Source organism: Jatropha curcas, chromosome 2 (assembly GCF_041381405.1).
Source record: "Jatropha curcas cultivar XTBG-Jc1 chromosome 2, XTBG_Jcur_1.0, whole genome shotgun sequence".
In the NCBI taxonomy this organism is placed as follows: domain Eukaryota; kingdom Viridiplantae; phylum Streptophyta; class Magnoliopsida; order Malpighiales; family Euphorbiaceae; genus Jatropha; species Jatropha curcas.
In genome coordinates, this window is record NC_143152.1 from 11,485,161 (window position 1) to 11,500,544 (window position 15,384).

Below are 15,384 nucleotides of genomic sequence, written 5' to 3' on the forward strand. Positions count from 1 at the left end.
AAAAATGCTATCCAATGCTAATGTTTATTTAGAATGTCAAGCTGACGTGTCAAAAAAATAAATAGACATTATGTATCACACCTTCTATTTCTAGAGGGTTTTTTAGACAATGTGAATATTGCTCTACAATAATTGATTGCATAGTGAATCGTAGGCCCGAAAAGAAAAGAAAAAAAGAGAATGGAAGAGGATTAAAAACCAATATATTAGAGATGAGCTTTTAAAATTGAACATCTATAAATAGACATTCAACCGCATCATTATTCACACATTTTATTCCATATAACACATCAACCACAGTCCGCATTAATATTGGAGATGCTCTTATACGATCAATAGATAGATGATCAACTTTATTGCATTAGATATAAGAATGAAAAAGGTTGGAGTATTGAGTAAAACTATATATTCTTGAAACCATTAATCATATTCTCAATTAGGGAAAAATGAGCACATGAGGTTTGTTTAAATCATAAAAGCATTTATTGCTATCATAGTTATGCATATGAAAATGCATTAACCCCAGAAGTACTAAATAATTAGCTAAGTGGATCCCCACTAAGAAATACTTTAGATAGTGCTAATGATCTCTTTGGTGATGAAACAGGTGACAAATGAGAGCCTCCTCTGATAGTTGCAAACGTTAACATTTCTCCACAAACTTATGTCCATTCTCCAACCTTAAAAAGCAAACAAATAACAAATAACAAGTTCAGAAAAAAAAATTCCTGAAGTCATATATATATATATATATTTCCTGAAGTCATAACAACAGAGCAACCTGTTTATCTTCAAACCAAACTCTGTAAGTGGTAGTTGTATTCAATCTCAGCTTCTTTGCCAAACCATTTACCAAAGTCCTTGTCCCAGTAAATGGAACAACTGAATCTTGATCCCCACTATACAGTTACTTTTTAGATCGAGTTAAAATGACTTAAAAAAGGTCTTTTTGCTCTAGCTTTAGAAAAGAAATAAATATTTTTTTTAAAAAAAATTAAGTATATACCTGTACACTGTGACCCGGATTCCTGAAGTGATCAGAGAGCCAACAACATCAATCATAGATATCTCTAGGTTTTTCCTATCATATTCCAGTACCCTGAACTATAATTACATAGATCTTAGAAACTATCAATAAAAAATTAGTTTAAAATAAATAAAAAAATTCATTAAAATTACTTGCAAAAAAATTAAAAATTGAATTGTCCAGTGCTTCACAACATTCTACAATATGGGTGTTGGCGCATATTTATATATCTATCATTGTATGTTAGTTTTTTTCCAAAAACAATAAATTTAGAAAGTAATAATATTTATATATTTACGAGAGTTTTCACTAATTTGATAAGTTAAAGAAAAGTGTTACCTTCTATTGTATAATTTGATGAGTTAAAGAAAAATATTACCTTCTGTTGTATAGCTCACAGTATTATTCTGCTCATTTGGCCTCTCAGTGAATAAATAAAAATCATATCTTAAAGAGCGAAGAATAATTACTTACTCGCTGCAGTTAGTCCAACTGGCTACTCCTATGAGCTTGGCATGAAGAGCTTCTTGCACTTCCTTTTTGTTCAAGTATTCAAAAGCCTTTGCTTGCACAAACATCTATATTCTCTGGCGCTTTCTGTATAATAAAAAGTCCATTCTAATTATTTCAATGTAAAACGGCTGAGAGAAATTAGTGATTCTTGTAGAGAACTTACTGCATGATGATTAAGTTCTTTCTGCAGTAACTGAGTGGATAATGAAACTAGAAAATCTGGTCTCAGTAGATTATTGTGGAGTTTGAGTTTTGAATTCCCTTCAGGAACGCAGACATCAGCAGTAACATCGTAGCCATTAATAGAATCAGAAAGTTCTTTAGTAAATTGAACAGCTACAGCTGCACAAACAGGTGATAATGACCCTATTATTGTGGCCTCTCTCAGTAGCTGTGATGTGTTACAAACTGAAGTGAGAAGTGGATGAGTAGAATCTGATATCAGCCCATGAGACCAGTAGTAATCGCCTCGTGCGTTTGAGTCTATGCTGAAATCTAATGAAGGGTTTCCTATCTGGAAAAAAGGATGAATAATCAGAATTGTTATGTACTCGTTGGAAAGAAAAATTTGGCATAAAAAGAAAAATAATCCTTTTGGTTTTTAAATAAGCACTTGTACTTACAGCAATGCCCTTCAAATTGAATTGTAACCCGGACTGAACAATTAGCTTCGCGAGTTGTGGGACATAGTGACCTGCTAAAAAAAAAATAGAGTTCATTGCTGCTCATCAAATGGTCTTAGTACTATTTCCAATAAGTTGTTTTTACCAGCATAGCTCTCTCCAGGAATAAAGAAATCTCTCTTTTTATACTTACGATATTTTTTGAACCACTTCTGCAAGAATATGAGATTGTCTTGTGCTAAAGAGAAAACATAAATAAGTAAATACCAAAATGAATAGTAATTATATATTTTTATATCATAAATATTTTGCAGTAGGAAAGCATATCCAAACCTGTGATAGTGTCGTTTACAGAGTCATAGAAAGATGCATTAGCAGAATAAAAGAAGCCAACTCTTGCTGGTGATTCCAGGTGTATTATATTTGCTTCTGCATATATAAACAAGAAAGCTGTAATTTTAGCTCTGCTCTCCATATACAGTTATGATTCATTACAATTATGCAAAAATTTTTTTAGTTCAGTTCATAGTTTATATGTTTTCTACATGATTTTTTCTAAAGAACTAAATTTAAAATATATTTCCTGTAAGCAGAATTACAGTGTAGTTAAGGCTTGAAACTTGAAATAGGAAATCTCATATTACAATTTTAATATGATTATATGAGTTGCAGAATTACAGTGTAGTCAGGTTTGTTAGTATGCAAAAATTACAAATATTCAACTTAGCAGATATTTATATTAGATAGCCGACCAAATGGATTTAAATGACAAATTTTAGATAATAAATAGAAAAACTGACAAAATTTAAGCACCATATATATAATTATACCAGTTAATAATAATTAAACAATTAAAAGATGTATAATGTAATATATGGTAGACCTATCACAAATCAACTTAACCGAAATCAATTGATTACCTGCAAAATGAGTTTCACCGTCCAATAATTTATAAATGGGATTGACTTGTCTAAATTAGGTTTATGTTTCATTTATTGATAAAATAATAAAAATAAAATTTTTTATTAAAATAAAAGTATTTCTAATTATACGTTTAAAAAATATATATATTTTAAAATTTATATTAAGAAATATACAAATATAGAAAAATGGAAGCCAATTTGGCTGTTTATAGAAACACTATTTGGTTTCTGATTTGACAATTATAGCCTTTCAATGAGACAAAGAGGGAATGCATTTGATTAGGCTTCGGTTACTTAAGTGGGTTGATTGTTCTGTCCTCGGTCCGTTTGTTATTCCATGGAAAAAATGACATGACAACAAAAGTAATGGGGCCAGCGTGTCAAGCCTATCAGATAATAAGACATTTGGGTACTATACATGCCGCCTTTTTGTTTTTTAGCCAATTTTTCCAAAGGAACAATAAAATAATAGAGACGATGTGTGGGTGGGCTTTACTGTTTAAATTGACCAAAAAAATTACAGTATATAATATCTAGATTCTAACCTTCATTTTTTATTTTTTTTAATTAAAGAATAATTAAATAATTGATCAGTTATATTATTCCAAAACACGTTCTTTGATTTATTTTTTGTTAAAAAATGTTTGAAAATTTACGTTATATAATTTAAGATCATGTGTCAATAAAAGTTATATTATCTATTAGAGGATTATCAAAAATAAATATTAAATATTAAATATTAAATATTAAAAAAATATTGTTTAGTTCATAATATTAAAAAAATATCAAAACACAAGTACTTTACAAGCAATGAATTAGCTGCCATTGGATGCCATCGGATCAGTATTTGTGGCTCCAATTCCTGAATGTAATTTCTATTTGGTCAGCTAACGAAGGAAGGAATAAAAGAAAAGACTAAAGAAAATAGAGTTAAAAACAAAAGAAAAAGTGGTACCTTTATTCCAACTGTATTCGTTTCTGACCAAATTGCCCTCTCCAGTTGGCCTGAAAGGACCACGCCCAGAGAAAGCTCCAGCTCCAGCAGAAGAGCAGCCAGGACCTACCATACGATCCAATATAATATCCCAACATCAAATTAACTAGAAATTAAAGAGTGAGGAAGAGAAAGAAAGCTATATGCTTTTGCAAGCTAACTTGTAAGGTCAGTGTGTACAGAAGTTAACATTACGCACATGTAAAGCAATGGATTTATCTATGTGGCACGTGTACTTCTGAAGGATACTTGTTAGGAGGGGTAAAACCAGGATTAATAAATAGAAGAGGGCTAAACTATATAAATATTTTTTAAAGAAATATCAGACATGGGTGAAGGGGAAAATAGTTGAAAAACCAACATAAAACACATTCAACCATTTAGAGGTGTAAATAAGGCGAGTCGAGCCAGCTCGCAAGTTGTTTAAGTTCGATAAAAATCGACGAGCTTTCGAGCTAAATATCATTAGACTCGAGTTTAAATATATATATATATATTAGTGTAGTTAGTAGATTATAATCATTTAGTATGAAAATTTCAACAAAATAGATGATGGAAAATATGAAGGGAAACCAAAATTTGACCATAAAATAATTAGTTAATATTTTTTATGCAACTTTATTATTGTTATTATTATTATTATTATTTAAATTCAAAATTAATTATTTAATTAATTCAAGTAAGTGTTGTTTTAACGGTTATTAATTTCGAATAAAACAAAACTTCTAGTGCCGGTTGAAAACAGTCTGCATCTATTCAAATTTCCTTATAATTATAAAATTCTTTTTTTATAACTCATACGATTACTTTTGAAACTGCTTTATAAAATTATGGAAGAATAATATAATCAAACCCAAATATAAAATAGTGAGACTTTAATTCCTTAATACTGTCAAAATAATTTCTATTAAACTTATTCAAGCATCGAGCATCACTGCTACGATTGGAATTCGAATTCTGCTCGACTTGTTTTCATCCCAGCAACCAAGGTTTCAACTTAGCATGTTGCTTGGAATTTTTTAGCAATTGCCTCTATGGACACGGACACTCCGACAACACTTTTAAAAATATGTCGATCATGTTATATAAAAAAATGTGTCCTATTATTTTTTTTATTTTATTAATTTTGAACATTTTAAATACACTTCTAAGATACATTAAGGATATTGTTTAACACTTTTAAAATAGATTTGAAAATTTTAAAAATTGTTTAAATAAATTTACTAATAGAATTTATAAATTAGTGCCTAAATATAAAATTAAATAATTATTTATACTTAAAACCATTGTTCTGAAAATTAAACCGAAATGATCGGTTCGACCGGAAACCGGACTATGGTCCGGTCCAAATTGTATAGGAAAATTAAATGTTAAAAAAACTGGCCTGAATCGAATGAAAACCATTGAGCCAGACCGATTCAATTCAATTCTAGATTTTTTCAAAAAATATAGGCATTTTTTAAAATTCGGGCCTCTTAAAAATTGTCAATTTTTGGGCCTTTTTATTTCTAAACCAAAGGTCCTAATATATTTAATTACATGAAAAATAAAAATATATTATATGGTAATTAATAAATATTTTTGTTTTAAATTTATTCATATTTTATTTTTTTAAATTATTTACTAATTTTTATTGTTTTTGTAAAAGTCGAATTTAAAAATATTTTTTATTTGAACCATATTGAATCCAGTCGAACCCTCCGATTCAGTGAACCCCTCCCTTTACTTATTCACTGACCAGTCTGATTGTCAAAACACTGCTTAAAACAAAAAATTAAAAACAGATAAAAAGGGAAAAATCCTAGATTAATGTTTATAATAAGTAAGTTTACTATATATGAATTGATTATTGTCTAATTCAAAAGCTAGTTTACATCGTAATAAGAGAATTAGGTATGCTTGAGACAGAGGAGAGGATTTTTACCATAAGTTAGAGAATTTAACTAACAACATTGAAATAGAAAATGATGTACCCTTTATTTTATATTTATAATTATTCTGGATTGTTGTTCAGTTATTTGTATTTTTAATAAAATATTATGAGATGTAAATCATGTATACATAGTCTATTAATCTTTTTATAATTTACCTTTTTTTTTATGACGTGCGTTGCACGTTGACTATACTCGTTATATACTTGTTTTTTTTTTTATCTATATAACATTAAAACATAAATTTTTGTTTAGATTAAAATAAGTATAAGTAGTTAATTTGTATTATACTTTGCTATACAAACTCATTATAATGCTACTTTTTATGTACATAATTCTATTTTTATATAATGAAGTGGTTTCAAACTGAATTGATTATGTGTATAGAGAAATAAATATATGGTTATACACACAAATTCTTGAAACCCAAAATATAATCCAAAACAGAAATATATAGTTCTAGTTTTTTTTAATTTCTTAAAATTTTTTTTTCAAGTCAAACAGATTTAGGATATGAGAGAAAAAAATATCATGAAAATTAAAAATACTTATTCATCAAGAGGTCGTCTATTTATTACAAAGGACATATAAATCTCTTACTAAATTAAATGATAATAGTTATAAATTATTCAGTAATAAAAAAGAAAATTAAAAAAATTATTATTAAGAATAAAACTCTTTTCAGAACTGATAACTTAACAAAAAAGTTTGGATATATATACAATAAAATATTATATATTTTTAAAATTAAAATTTTAAAATGTTGCCAATCCCATAGAGACATATATTCATTTTATTTGAAATAAATTTTAAAAATAAAACTTTAAAAATTTTGAAAGATTTAATTATGTGTATTCTATTTGAAAATTTATTTCTTAAAAAATATACCCAATCAAATCATACCAATATAAAAAAAAAGTACAAATAAAAATTATCTCTCTCCTAAGTAAAATATTATTTATATTCTATTTGAGAATTTATTTTAAACAAATATATCCAATCAAATCATACAAATATAAAAAAAAATAATATTAAGAAAAATAATATATTTTTAATTTCTCTCTAAAATAAAATATTTTAAATCATAATTAAAATAGAATCAAATATTTAAAAATAAAATATAAAAATTTTCAAATGTTGCTTATCATATATATTTATTAAAAATAAAATTTTAAAATAATTTTTGAAAAATAAAAATTTTAAACTTTTAAAAGGTTTAATTATGTGAATTCTATTTGAGAATTTATTTTATAAAAAATATTTAAATCAAACCATACAAATATAAAGAAAAATATTAATAAAATAATATATTTTTTTTCTTACCTCTCTCCTAAATAAAATATTATATATATTCTATTTGAAAATTTATTTTGAAAAAAAAAAATCCAATCAAATCATACAAATGCAAAGAAAAAAGAGAATATTAATAAAAAAACATATTTTTTTATTTTTCTCAGAAATAAAATATTTTAAATTATAATTAAATAGAATTAAATATGTCAAAAAATAAAATATAAAAATTTTCAAATGTCTCCTTATCATATATATTTACTAAAAATAAATTTAAAAGAGATAAAACTTAAAATTTTGAAATACTTAATTATCTATATGGATTTATTTAAAAAATAATTTTTATAAATATATTCAATCAACTAGTAAAAAATAATTTTCTAATTAGTTATGACTAATAGCATATTCTAAATTTTATTAAGAGCATTATTTGAAATCCTATTATTCCCCCATATTTCCACATTTATATATAGTATAAATAAAAATTATGAGAAGGAAAATGTCCTATAGGTTTGGATTTAATCGAAATAAAATGTTAAGATTAGCTATTGATTTTGGTGATAATTTTGTTAATTTATGGACCAAATGCATAAATTAACTCGTGCACTTTATAGAAAAAAAATATTGTGGTATGGAAAAAATATATTCACATTGTAGCAATAATATTTTTTTTTTGTGTTTTTGGCATTTATATGCAAATTATTCACTTGAAGCATGCGTCGTATAATCTTTGAAATAATAATTATTATATTTTTCAACTATCCAATCAATCTAATTTTACAAATTTCAGTGTTCAATAAATAATTTTTATAAAAGTATTTAATGGGTACTATTTTATGAATCGAAGTGTTGAATATATTAAAGTAAAAGTTGAGAGTGCCACAAAATTTTTTACCTAAAATACATAAGTCATGCATTACACCTATTTTTTATAAGAGTACAACGTGTCTTAGCATGAAATGTCATGTTTGGTGTTTGGTGTCTCATCTGTGCTACCTAGGTTATTATAGAGATTACAAGGTAAGTCCAAATTGACCAACTAAGAAAGATAGTGATAGTCTTGAGTTTTGATCATATATCAGCTTTGATTTTCTGCAGGAGCCCTGAACTTTTGAAACATAGAAAACACTTTAGATTTGTTTTTAAGAAAGTAGACCCAACAATAACTTGAAAAATCATCAATAAACAAAAGAAAGTATCTGCTGCTATTATGGGAAGGTACGCTCATGGGTCCACATACATCCGAATAAACCAGCTGGAGCTTCTCAAAATTCGCTAAATTTAGAGGAAATGGAGTTTTACTAAATTTGCCAAGTTGACAAGTGCCACAAACATCAGAAATCACAGAAACAACAGGCAAATCATTCACCATTTTGCTTTTCTGGAGCAACTTTAAAGCATCATAATTTATGTGTTCTGGCCTTTTATGCCATAAATAAGAATTAGTTTCAATACTAATAAAAGCTCCAATGTTATCATTTTTCCAATCAATATTAAAGCTCCGACTATGCATTTTAATTGATAGAAGCTTTACCACAGAAGGATCAATAATTTCACAGAATTTGTTTTTAAATTTAAGTGAATAATTCTTTTCTGAGAGCTGACCGACACTTAATAAATTATAACAAATCACAGGCACAAATAGTACATCAGAGATAAAGTTTTGTACCTGATAGAGTTTGCACAAATACAACACCTTTGCATTTGACGTCAACTTGTCACCTGTTACCAAGCTTTACTTTAGAAGAATAAGTTCTGTCCATAGTTGTAAAGATTTTTGAATTTGCTGTCATATGGTAAGTACAGCCATTGTTAATCATTCAGGCATCAATGGTTTGAGTTCCAACTGAACATGATTCAACAATGGCAACATCAAAAAGGTTTTTCTCTTGATTTTCAGACCCATCAGTGATTTGAGCAGGCTGAGCTTGATTTTGTTAACTAGCATTTCCTGGACAGACCCTCTCAACATGTCCAAACTGCTTGCAGGCTTTGCATTGGATCCCAGGCCTGAACCAACAGTAATTTTTAGTGTGATTTGACTTCTTACAATGAGGACAAGGTGGATACTTGTCTTTTATTTCTTCCTTTACTGTTATAATTAAATTTTTTACTTCTCTTTAAATGAGAGTCTGTTTTTGCACCATCAGTTTGCACCTTGCCTTTTGAGGCAACAAGTGCATTCTTAGTTGAGCCTTCTTCTTCTTTAAAAGCCTTTCGTTGCTCAATAGCTTGCAGAGGACTTACAAGCACTGTGAGAGACAACATACACAGATCATAGGCATCATCAAGTGAAGTGATCTTTGCCTCAAATCTTTCTGGAAGAGTTAACATTACTTGCTCCACAACTCTCCTTTCTGGTAAATCCTCACCGAACAACCTTACTTTATTCACAACTTTCATAACTCGATCGATGTACTCCTTCACCTTCTCAATATCTTTCATTCTGAGAATCTCAAACTCCTTCCTTAAATTGAAGATCTGCATCTGTTCTGTCTTTTCGCTTCCTTGGAATTTTGATTTCAGGCTGTCCCAGACTTAGTTTGCTATTTTGCAAGCCATGATCCTTAGGAAAGTAGTCTCATTTACTACTGAATGAACACTATGCAGGGCTCTAAACTTTCTAGAAATCCTTTCCTCATAAACTTTAATCTGATTCAACGTTGGATTCCCTGGCAATGCAACTTCAAAGTCTGTTTCAACAGCCTCCCACCGTAGCAGACCCTTGAGATATGCTTCCATTTTTATAGACCACAAATGATAATTCTCCAGTAAAAACTGGAGGAGAAGGAGCAGAAATGTTGCTGCTTGTAGCCATTGCAAGGATAACCAAATCATTCAAGTGTTTTTGGTTTTTTGATGTGAGGGTTTCTTGTTGGTTCTCTCACACAGTCCCACAAAGATCAATTCAGCTCTAATACCAGATGTAAAAATTTGTTTGGTATACAGATATAGAGAAGAAGATAATGAGCTGTAAAGGGAAAACACAGATTTCATTGTTGTAGTGAAATATATATACTGATACAAAAGAGTATGAGTCAATATCAAATCTCCATGATTTAAGGAAATTTGTTCCCTTATTTAAGGCTAAAAATAAGCTCCACCATAATTCATTAAAACTTCTAGTACATTTATTAATTACGTTACAAAATATTCAAAAAGAAGCAAAAAAAAAAAAAAAAGCAAAATCTGGGGCATAGCTTTGTATCATATCGTCATGATCAAGAACACATAGTCAATTCAACAAATAATCACAATAAGATGGGTTTAATTAGTCCTAGGAATTCCAAAACTAAATGGGAGCCTATCCCTGAGTTCTGGCTATCCAATAAGGGTCATTTAACCTTTTGGGCGGGTGGCGACGTCCTTTCTTCAAGCCAGCATGCCACTGGAATTGGCCCGCCAATACTCGAGCTGACAACCCCAATTCCTTAAGCATGGTGTTGAGAATACTCGAAAGACAGCCCCACACTTGATTTCTCAATTCCATAACTCATTTTTTCATGTAAACCGATAAACCGTAACCCTCGATATAACATTCCAAATCACTCCTCACCCATCGCACATATTCAGCCATCATTGTGCATCGACAAATTCTCTATGATTTACGCACCTATAGGTTCTAATACAAATGCATCTATGATATAAATATCTATACATATATACTCTGCATTCGAGAATTTATTCTACACTTATGGTGTTTAGCAACAGTCCTGCCTAGTTTGTACGACGTGCTTAGCATCTTGTAAGTAATCCTCAGCTAAAATAATAATAAGATTATGGAAAATTTTTACGGCCAATATGCAATAACATGTTTAATCTAACAGATAGAGAGAAATGCTAGTACTCGCAGCAACAATTTACAATGTCAACTACTGATATGAAATGACTATTTATGAAATTTATCGGCGAAAGAGAAGGCTTCTGGGAGTTGTTTTCCCTCTAAAAATGAACTAAATAGCACAAGGGATCTCTCTGGCTGTGAAAATGGAGCTTCATGAGATGCACCTCTAATGGTGGCAAAAGATAAGATATCTCCATATACTTGTGTCCAACCAGCAACCTGGAGAAAATTGATTAATTAGCCTTCATTTTATTCTGCTAAGCTGAACTATGAAGAAATTTTGGTTTCCTAGTGATGAAATTTAAATAAACCTGTTTTCCCTCGAACCAGGTTCTATAGGGAACAGTTGTGTTGAGTCCTAATTGCTTTGCCAATCCATTCACCAGTGATCTTGTTCCAGTAAGTGGAATGACTGAATCTTGGTCTCCACTGCAGAAAAAGTTCAAAATGTTAATTACTGATGAGAAATCTCCCACATGGCCAAATATTCTAATGTTTATAATTAGGATATTAGATAATATTCTGAACTATATTGTTAAGTTGATCACCTGTAAACAAAAACTCGAATGCCGGATTTGACAAGCTTGCCAATAATAGGAATGGTAGGTATTTCTAGATTTTGAGTATTATACTTCACCACACTATTATCAGAAGAAAAAATAAAACACAAAATGGTGAGAGCAAAACCAAAGTAATAGGAAATAAAGTTTAATTCAATGAAAATAGTTGTTAAAGTTGGATATTGAATTTCTAACAATCAATGAATCAATTAGACCACTGCACCAAATGGAATTTAATCTGGTATGGAAGGAATTGGTATTAGCAAGGTTAAGATCAGATAATTACTCGGTGCACACAGTCCATGCATTGACACCAAGAAGCTGAGCATGAAGAGCTTCTTGAACATCTTTTCTGTTTAAATACTTCACTGTTTTATCTTCTACGCAGACATCAATTTGCCCAGCATATTCCTGTTCAACACAACGTAGTAGTAGCCTCATCAAAAACCATTTATGTAGGATGGAATTGAAACTTGTCTTATAACGGCCTACAATTTGATCTAGGAAATAAGCAGAACTAAAGGAAATGAAGAGTGGAAGAGCATACCATTTGATTCAACAGATGCGCTTGGGATTGGACAGATGATAAGCAAACATCAAGAGTAATGTCATAAGTATCAACAAATTTACTAACTTCTCTTGAGACTTCACTATTCACTTTAGAGCAAGCAGGGGAAAGAAAGCCACTAGCTTCGTATTCTCTCCTGATCTGAGAATAGTTACAAATTGTGGTAAAAATCTGGTAGGTTGCATCTGATATTAGACCATGAGACCAAAAATATTCGGCTCGTGAATTGAAGTCTGTATCAAATTCTAGAAGTGGGTTTCCTATCTGCAGCCATCAAAGTTGAATAAATGTTATTACTAACAATTCAGATATGCATATAGAAAGGAAAATGGTATAGAAAGCATGAGCTCATTGTATAAGGACTCCACTATAAATATTCTTTTTACTCACTGCAATCCCTTTCAGGTTTATTTTTGCATTGGACTGGACAATGAGCTGTGCAAGCTGTGGGGCATAATGACCTACAAAGAGAAATAAGATCATTTAGAATCTCTTTCCTTTCTGAGTCCTTTTTAGTTCAAATTGCAATAAATTCTTACTGTCATATTCAAAACTAACAACTAAATAAATATTCTACCTGCATAGCTCTCTCCCGTTATGAAGAAATCTCTATCTTTATATTCTGGGAATTTGGAAAACCAGTGTTCAAGAAATGCAAGATTGTCTTGAGCTATCAAGGAAAAGAAAAAGCCTCTTTATAAGTTCAATACAAGAAAATCCCAGCATAGGCAACTGTTGAACTAAAACAATTCACATTGTACATGTATTAGATATATAATGAAGTTCAAAGCTATTTATGCATTTGAGCTTGTTTGGTATAAACGAATTCCACAATTTTAACAAATTTATTTGTAAATCCACAATCAAAGCTTATAAATAAAATTTCGTTTTCTAAATTTTTAATTCTATAGAAGTAGTTACATGTCCCAAGTTCTACCCAAATCATAGAATTTGCAAATAAATTCAGAACAAAGCACGAGCTAGTAAAGTTATATATTAAAAAAGAACTTTAGATTTTATCCAAATATGAAAATTTATTTATAAATGAACTTGCTTAATGAAATTAAATTATAAATAACACGAATTCAATGTTATTTATGTATGATATAATTATCAGTTTATAAGAAGCAACCTGTTATCTCATCATTCACAGAAGCGTAGAAGGAATCATTAGCAGAGTAGGAGAAGCCAACTCCTGCAGGTGATTCCAGGTATAACATATTTGCTTCTGTAAGCAAGAAAAGAAAAGATTAGAGCACAGAAAAATGAACCAAAAAACAAAAATAAAGCTTCAATTATTAAGAAAAAAAAAATGCAAGAACCGTGAATATTTCAAATGGGCAACCTTTATTCCAGCTAAAATCATTTTTAAGTAGTATGTCTCCACTTGGTTTAAAAGGTCCATGCTCACAGAAAGCTCCTGCTCCAATAGAAGAGCAACCAGGCCCTATAAAGAATATCTAATTTCATCAGTTTAGAGCATTTAAAAAGCATGCAAATTTTGGTTTTTTATATGTATATATATGTACCTCCATTTAGCCAGAGAACAAGAGGCTTCGAAGCTGAGTTTATCTCTGCTTCCACAAAGTAGTAGAAAAGAGCTCTCTTATGGTTTTCATCAATTGTTATGTAACCTGCGTACTGCTTGAAACTGACCTCTGGTTGGCCTGGCAATTTTACAATTTCATCGATTTCTGAGGCTGAGAGACATTGTGCTGCTAACAAGAGCACAGTTACGCAAATTGTGGCTTTGATAATCCATTGCTGTGGCTTCATTGGAGAGTTAGTGAGGAGAGAATAAGAGAGAGAGAGTGGAGTTTCTTGAAAATGTGTCTTCTTTTAACCAAGCAATAATACAATTTCTCTCTCTCTCTCTCTCTCTCTCTTCACTTTTCCGCAATTAATATTAATTGAATCTTATATTTTGAAAGAAAATTTACTTAATTACTTATTTATTTAATTTGAAGGAAAAGAAAATTTATTCATTCACATGTTTTTTCTTTTGAATAAATCCTTTCCTATGTTTTTGTTGTGCGGTGCCCACTCAAGTGGGACCCACAATAAATTTGAAAAAAAAAAAAAAAACACATGTTCTTTAGAAGGAATCAAAGATTGGCAACCAAACTATGACGTAAATGGAGAAGCCGTGTGTAACTCACATACGGCTTTTACGTCAACTCTCCTATAAATAGGAGATGGCTCAGCTCATCTCAGCACACAGAAGAAAGAAGAGAGAAAATGCGAGAGAGTTTTCTAGTTTTAGGATGGTTTCCTAAAATTAGAGAGAGAAAAATAGTGAAGATTATTTTGGGGTGTTTTTGGGAAACAATTTGTGTATCACTATTTTTGTATTACTCTCTATACTTACTATTTTTAATAGTGGAAGAATTATTCGGAGTTTGTCTCGTGGACGTAGCCCTAAATAATTGAGGGTGAACCACGTAAATTTCTGTGTGTCCCATTTCTATTTTTCTGCTGCGTTAATTTTCTCTTAATTGGTTGAAAGGGCCCAACGAATGGTATCAGAGCTGATGCCCAAAAACTGATATCAGAGCTGATGCCTTAACAGTTTTTTAATTATATAAAATAATTATAAAATTAGAATAAAGAAAATTTATTATAATGCTAAAACATGCGATACCACCTTTACTAATTAATAAAAAGAATTATAATAAATTAACTACGGTTTGGCTGATTGAGATAAGGTATTGGATGCTTTAAGTAACGTGGAGAATTTGAATGAAAGTATAATTTTTTTATTAATAAATGAATTTTTAAATTCAGTGTAACGAGTAAGGAGGAACATTTATTTATTTAAATATAGTCACAAAATACTTAGTGTAAATTCAATCACACCATTTTCACGAGTACGAGAATATAAAATTAGCTTCGTTTCAGATTTGCAAACATCGTTTCTCGAAGTTAAGGTTGCCTTAATTACTACTAGAGCAGTCTTTAAATTGCGTTCTTTTAAGTAAATAATAATTTAAAATTTTCTTTTTTTCTTTCTTAAAATTATTAATAAAGTGAATTTATTACACTGCCCAACAAGTGAAAGTGTAATTTCACCCTGCTAATAAAAAAAATTATAATCAAGTGTATTTTTAATTT

At 29.7% G+C, this 15,384-nt stretch overlaps 1 protein-coding gene and 1 pseudogene across 2 annotated transcripts; both read right to left on the reverse strand.

Annotated features, from left to right (window-relative positions):
- Nucleotides 1-408: 408 nt before the first annotated feature.
- LOC105634484 (serine carboxypeptidase-like 45) lies at nucleotides 409-9,788 on the reverse strand (annotated as a pseudogene). The gene is made up of 11 exons (XR_016319382.1): nucleotides 9,416-9,788; nucleotides 8,971-9,015; nucleotides 4,042-4,146; nucleotides 2,497-2,592; nucleotides 2,309-2,401; nucleotides 2,164-2,234; nucleotides 1,704-2,054; nucleotides 1,502-1,624; nucleotides 1,007-1,099; nucleotides 782-899; nucleotides 409-680 (listed from the first exon to the last, which is right to left on the reverse strand). The product of XR_016319382.1 is annotated as a serine carboxypeptidase-like 45 (transcript).
- A 1,256-nt stretch (nucleotides 9,789-11,044) lies between these two features.
- On the reverse strand, nucleotides 11,045-14,166 carry LOC105634478 (serine carboxypeptidase-like 45). Its single transcript, XM_012217345.3, has 10 exons — nucleotides 13,803-14,166; nucleotides 13,619-13,720; nucleotides 13,406-13,501; nucleotides 12,851-12,943; nucleotides 12,664-12,734; nucleotides 12,253-12,537; nucleotides 11,992-12,116; nucleotides 11,694-11,786; nucleotides 11,457-11,574; nucleotides 11,045-11,364 (listed from the first exon to the last, which is right to left on the reverse strand). The coding sequence occupies exons 1-10, from the start codon at nucleotides 14,047-14,049 to the stop codon at nucleotides 11,191-11,193; spliced, it is 1,404 nt and encodes a 467-aa protein (XP_012072735.1). The 5' UTR covers nucleotides 14,050-14,166; the 3' UTR covers nucleotides 11,045-11,190.
- Nucleotides 14,167-15,384: the final 1,218 nt, after the last annotated feature.

Coding starts and splice junctions, on each gene's coding strand:
- LOC105634478 (XM_012217345.3), bottom strand. CDS start 14,049: ATGAAGCCACAGCAATGGATTATCAAAGCCACAATTTGCGTAACTGTG. Junction 12,117..12,252: donor CGCATCTGTTGAATCAAATG/GTATGCTCTTCC, acceptor TGTGTTGAACAG/GAATATGCTGGGCAAATTGA. Junction 11,365..11,456: donor CCTGGTTCGAGGGAAAACAG/GTTTATTTAAAT, acceptor AATTTTCTCCAG/GTTGCTGGTTGGACACAAGT.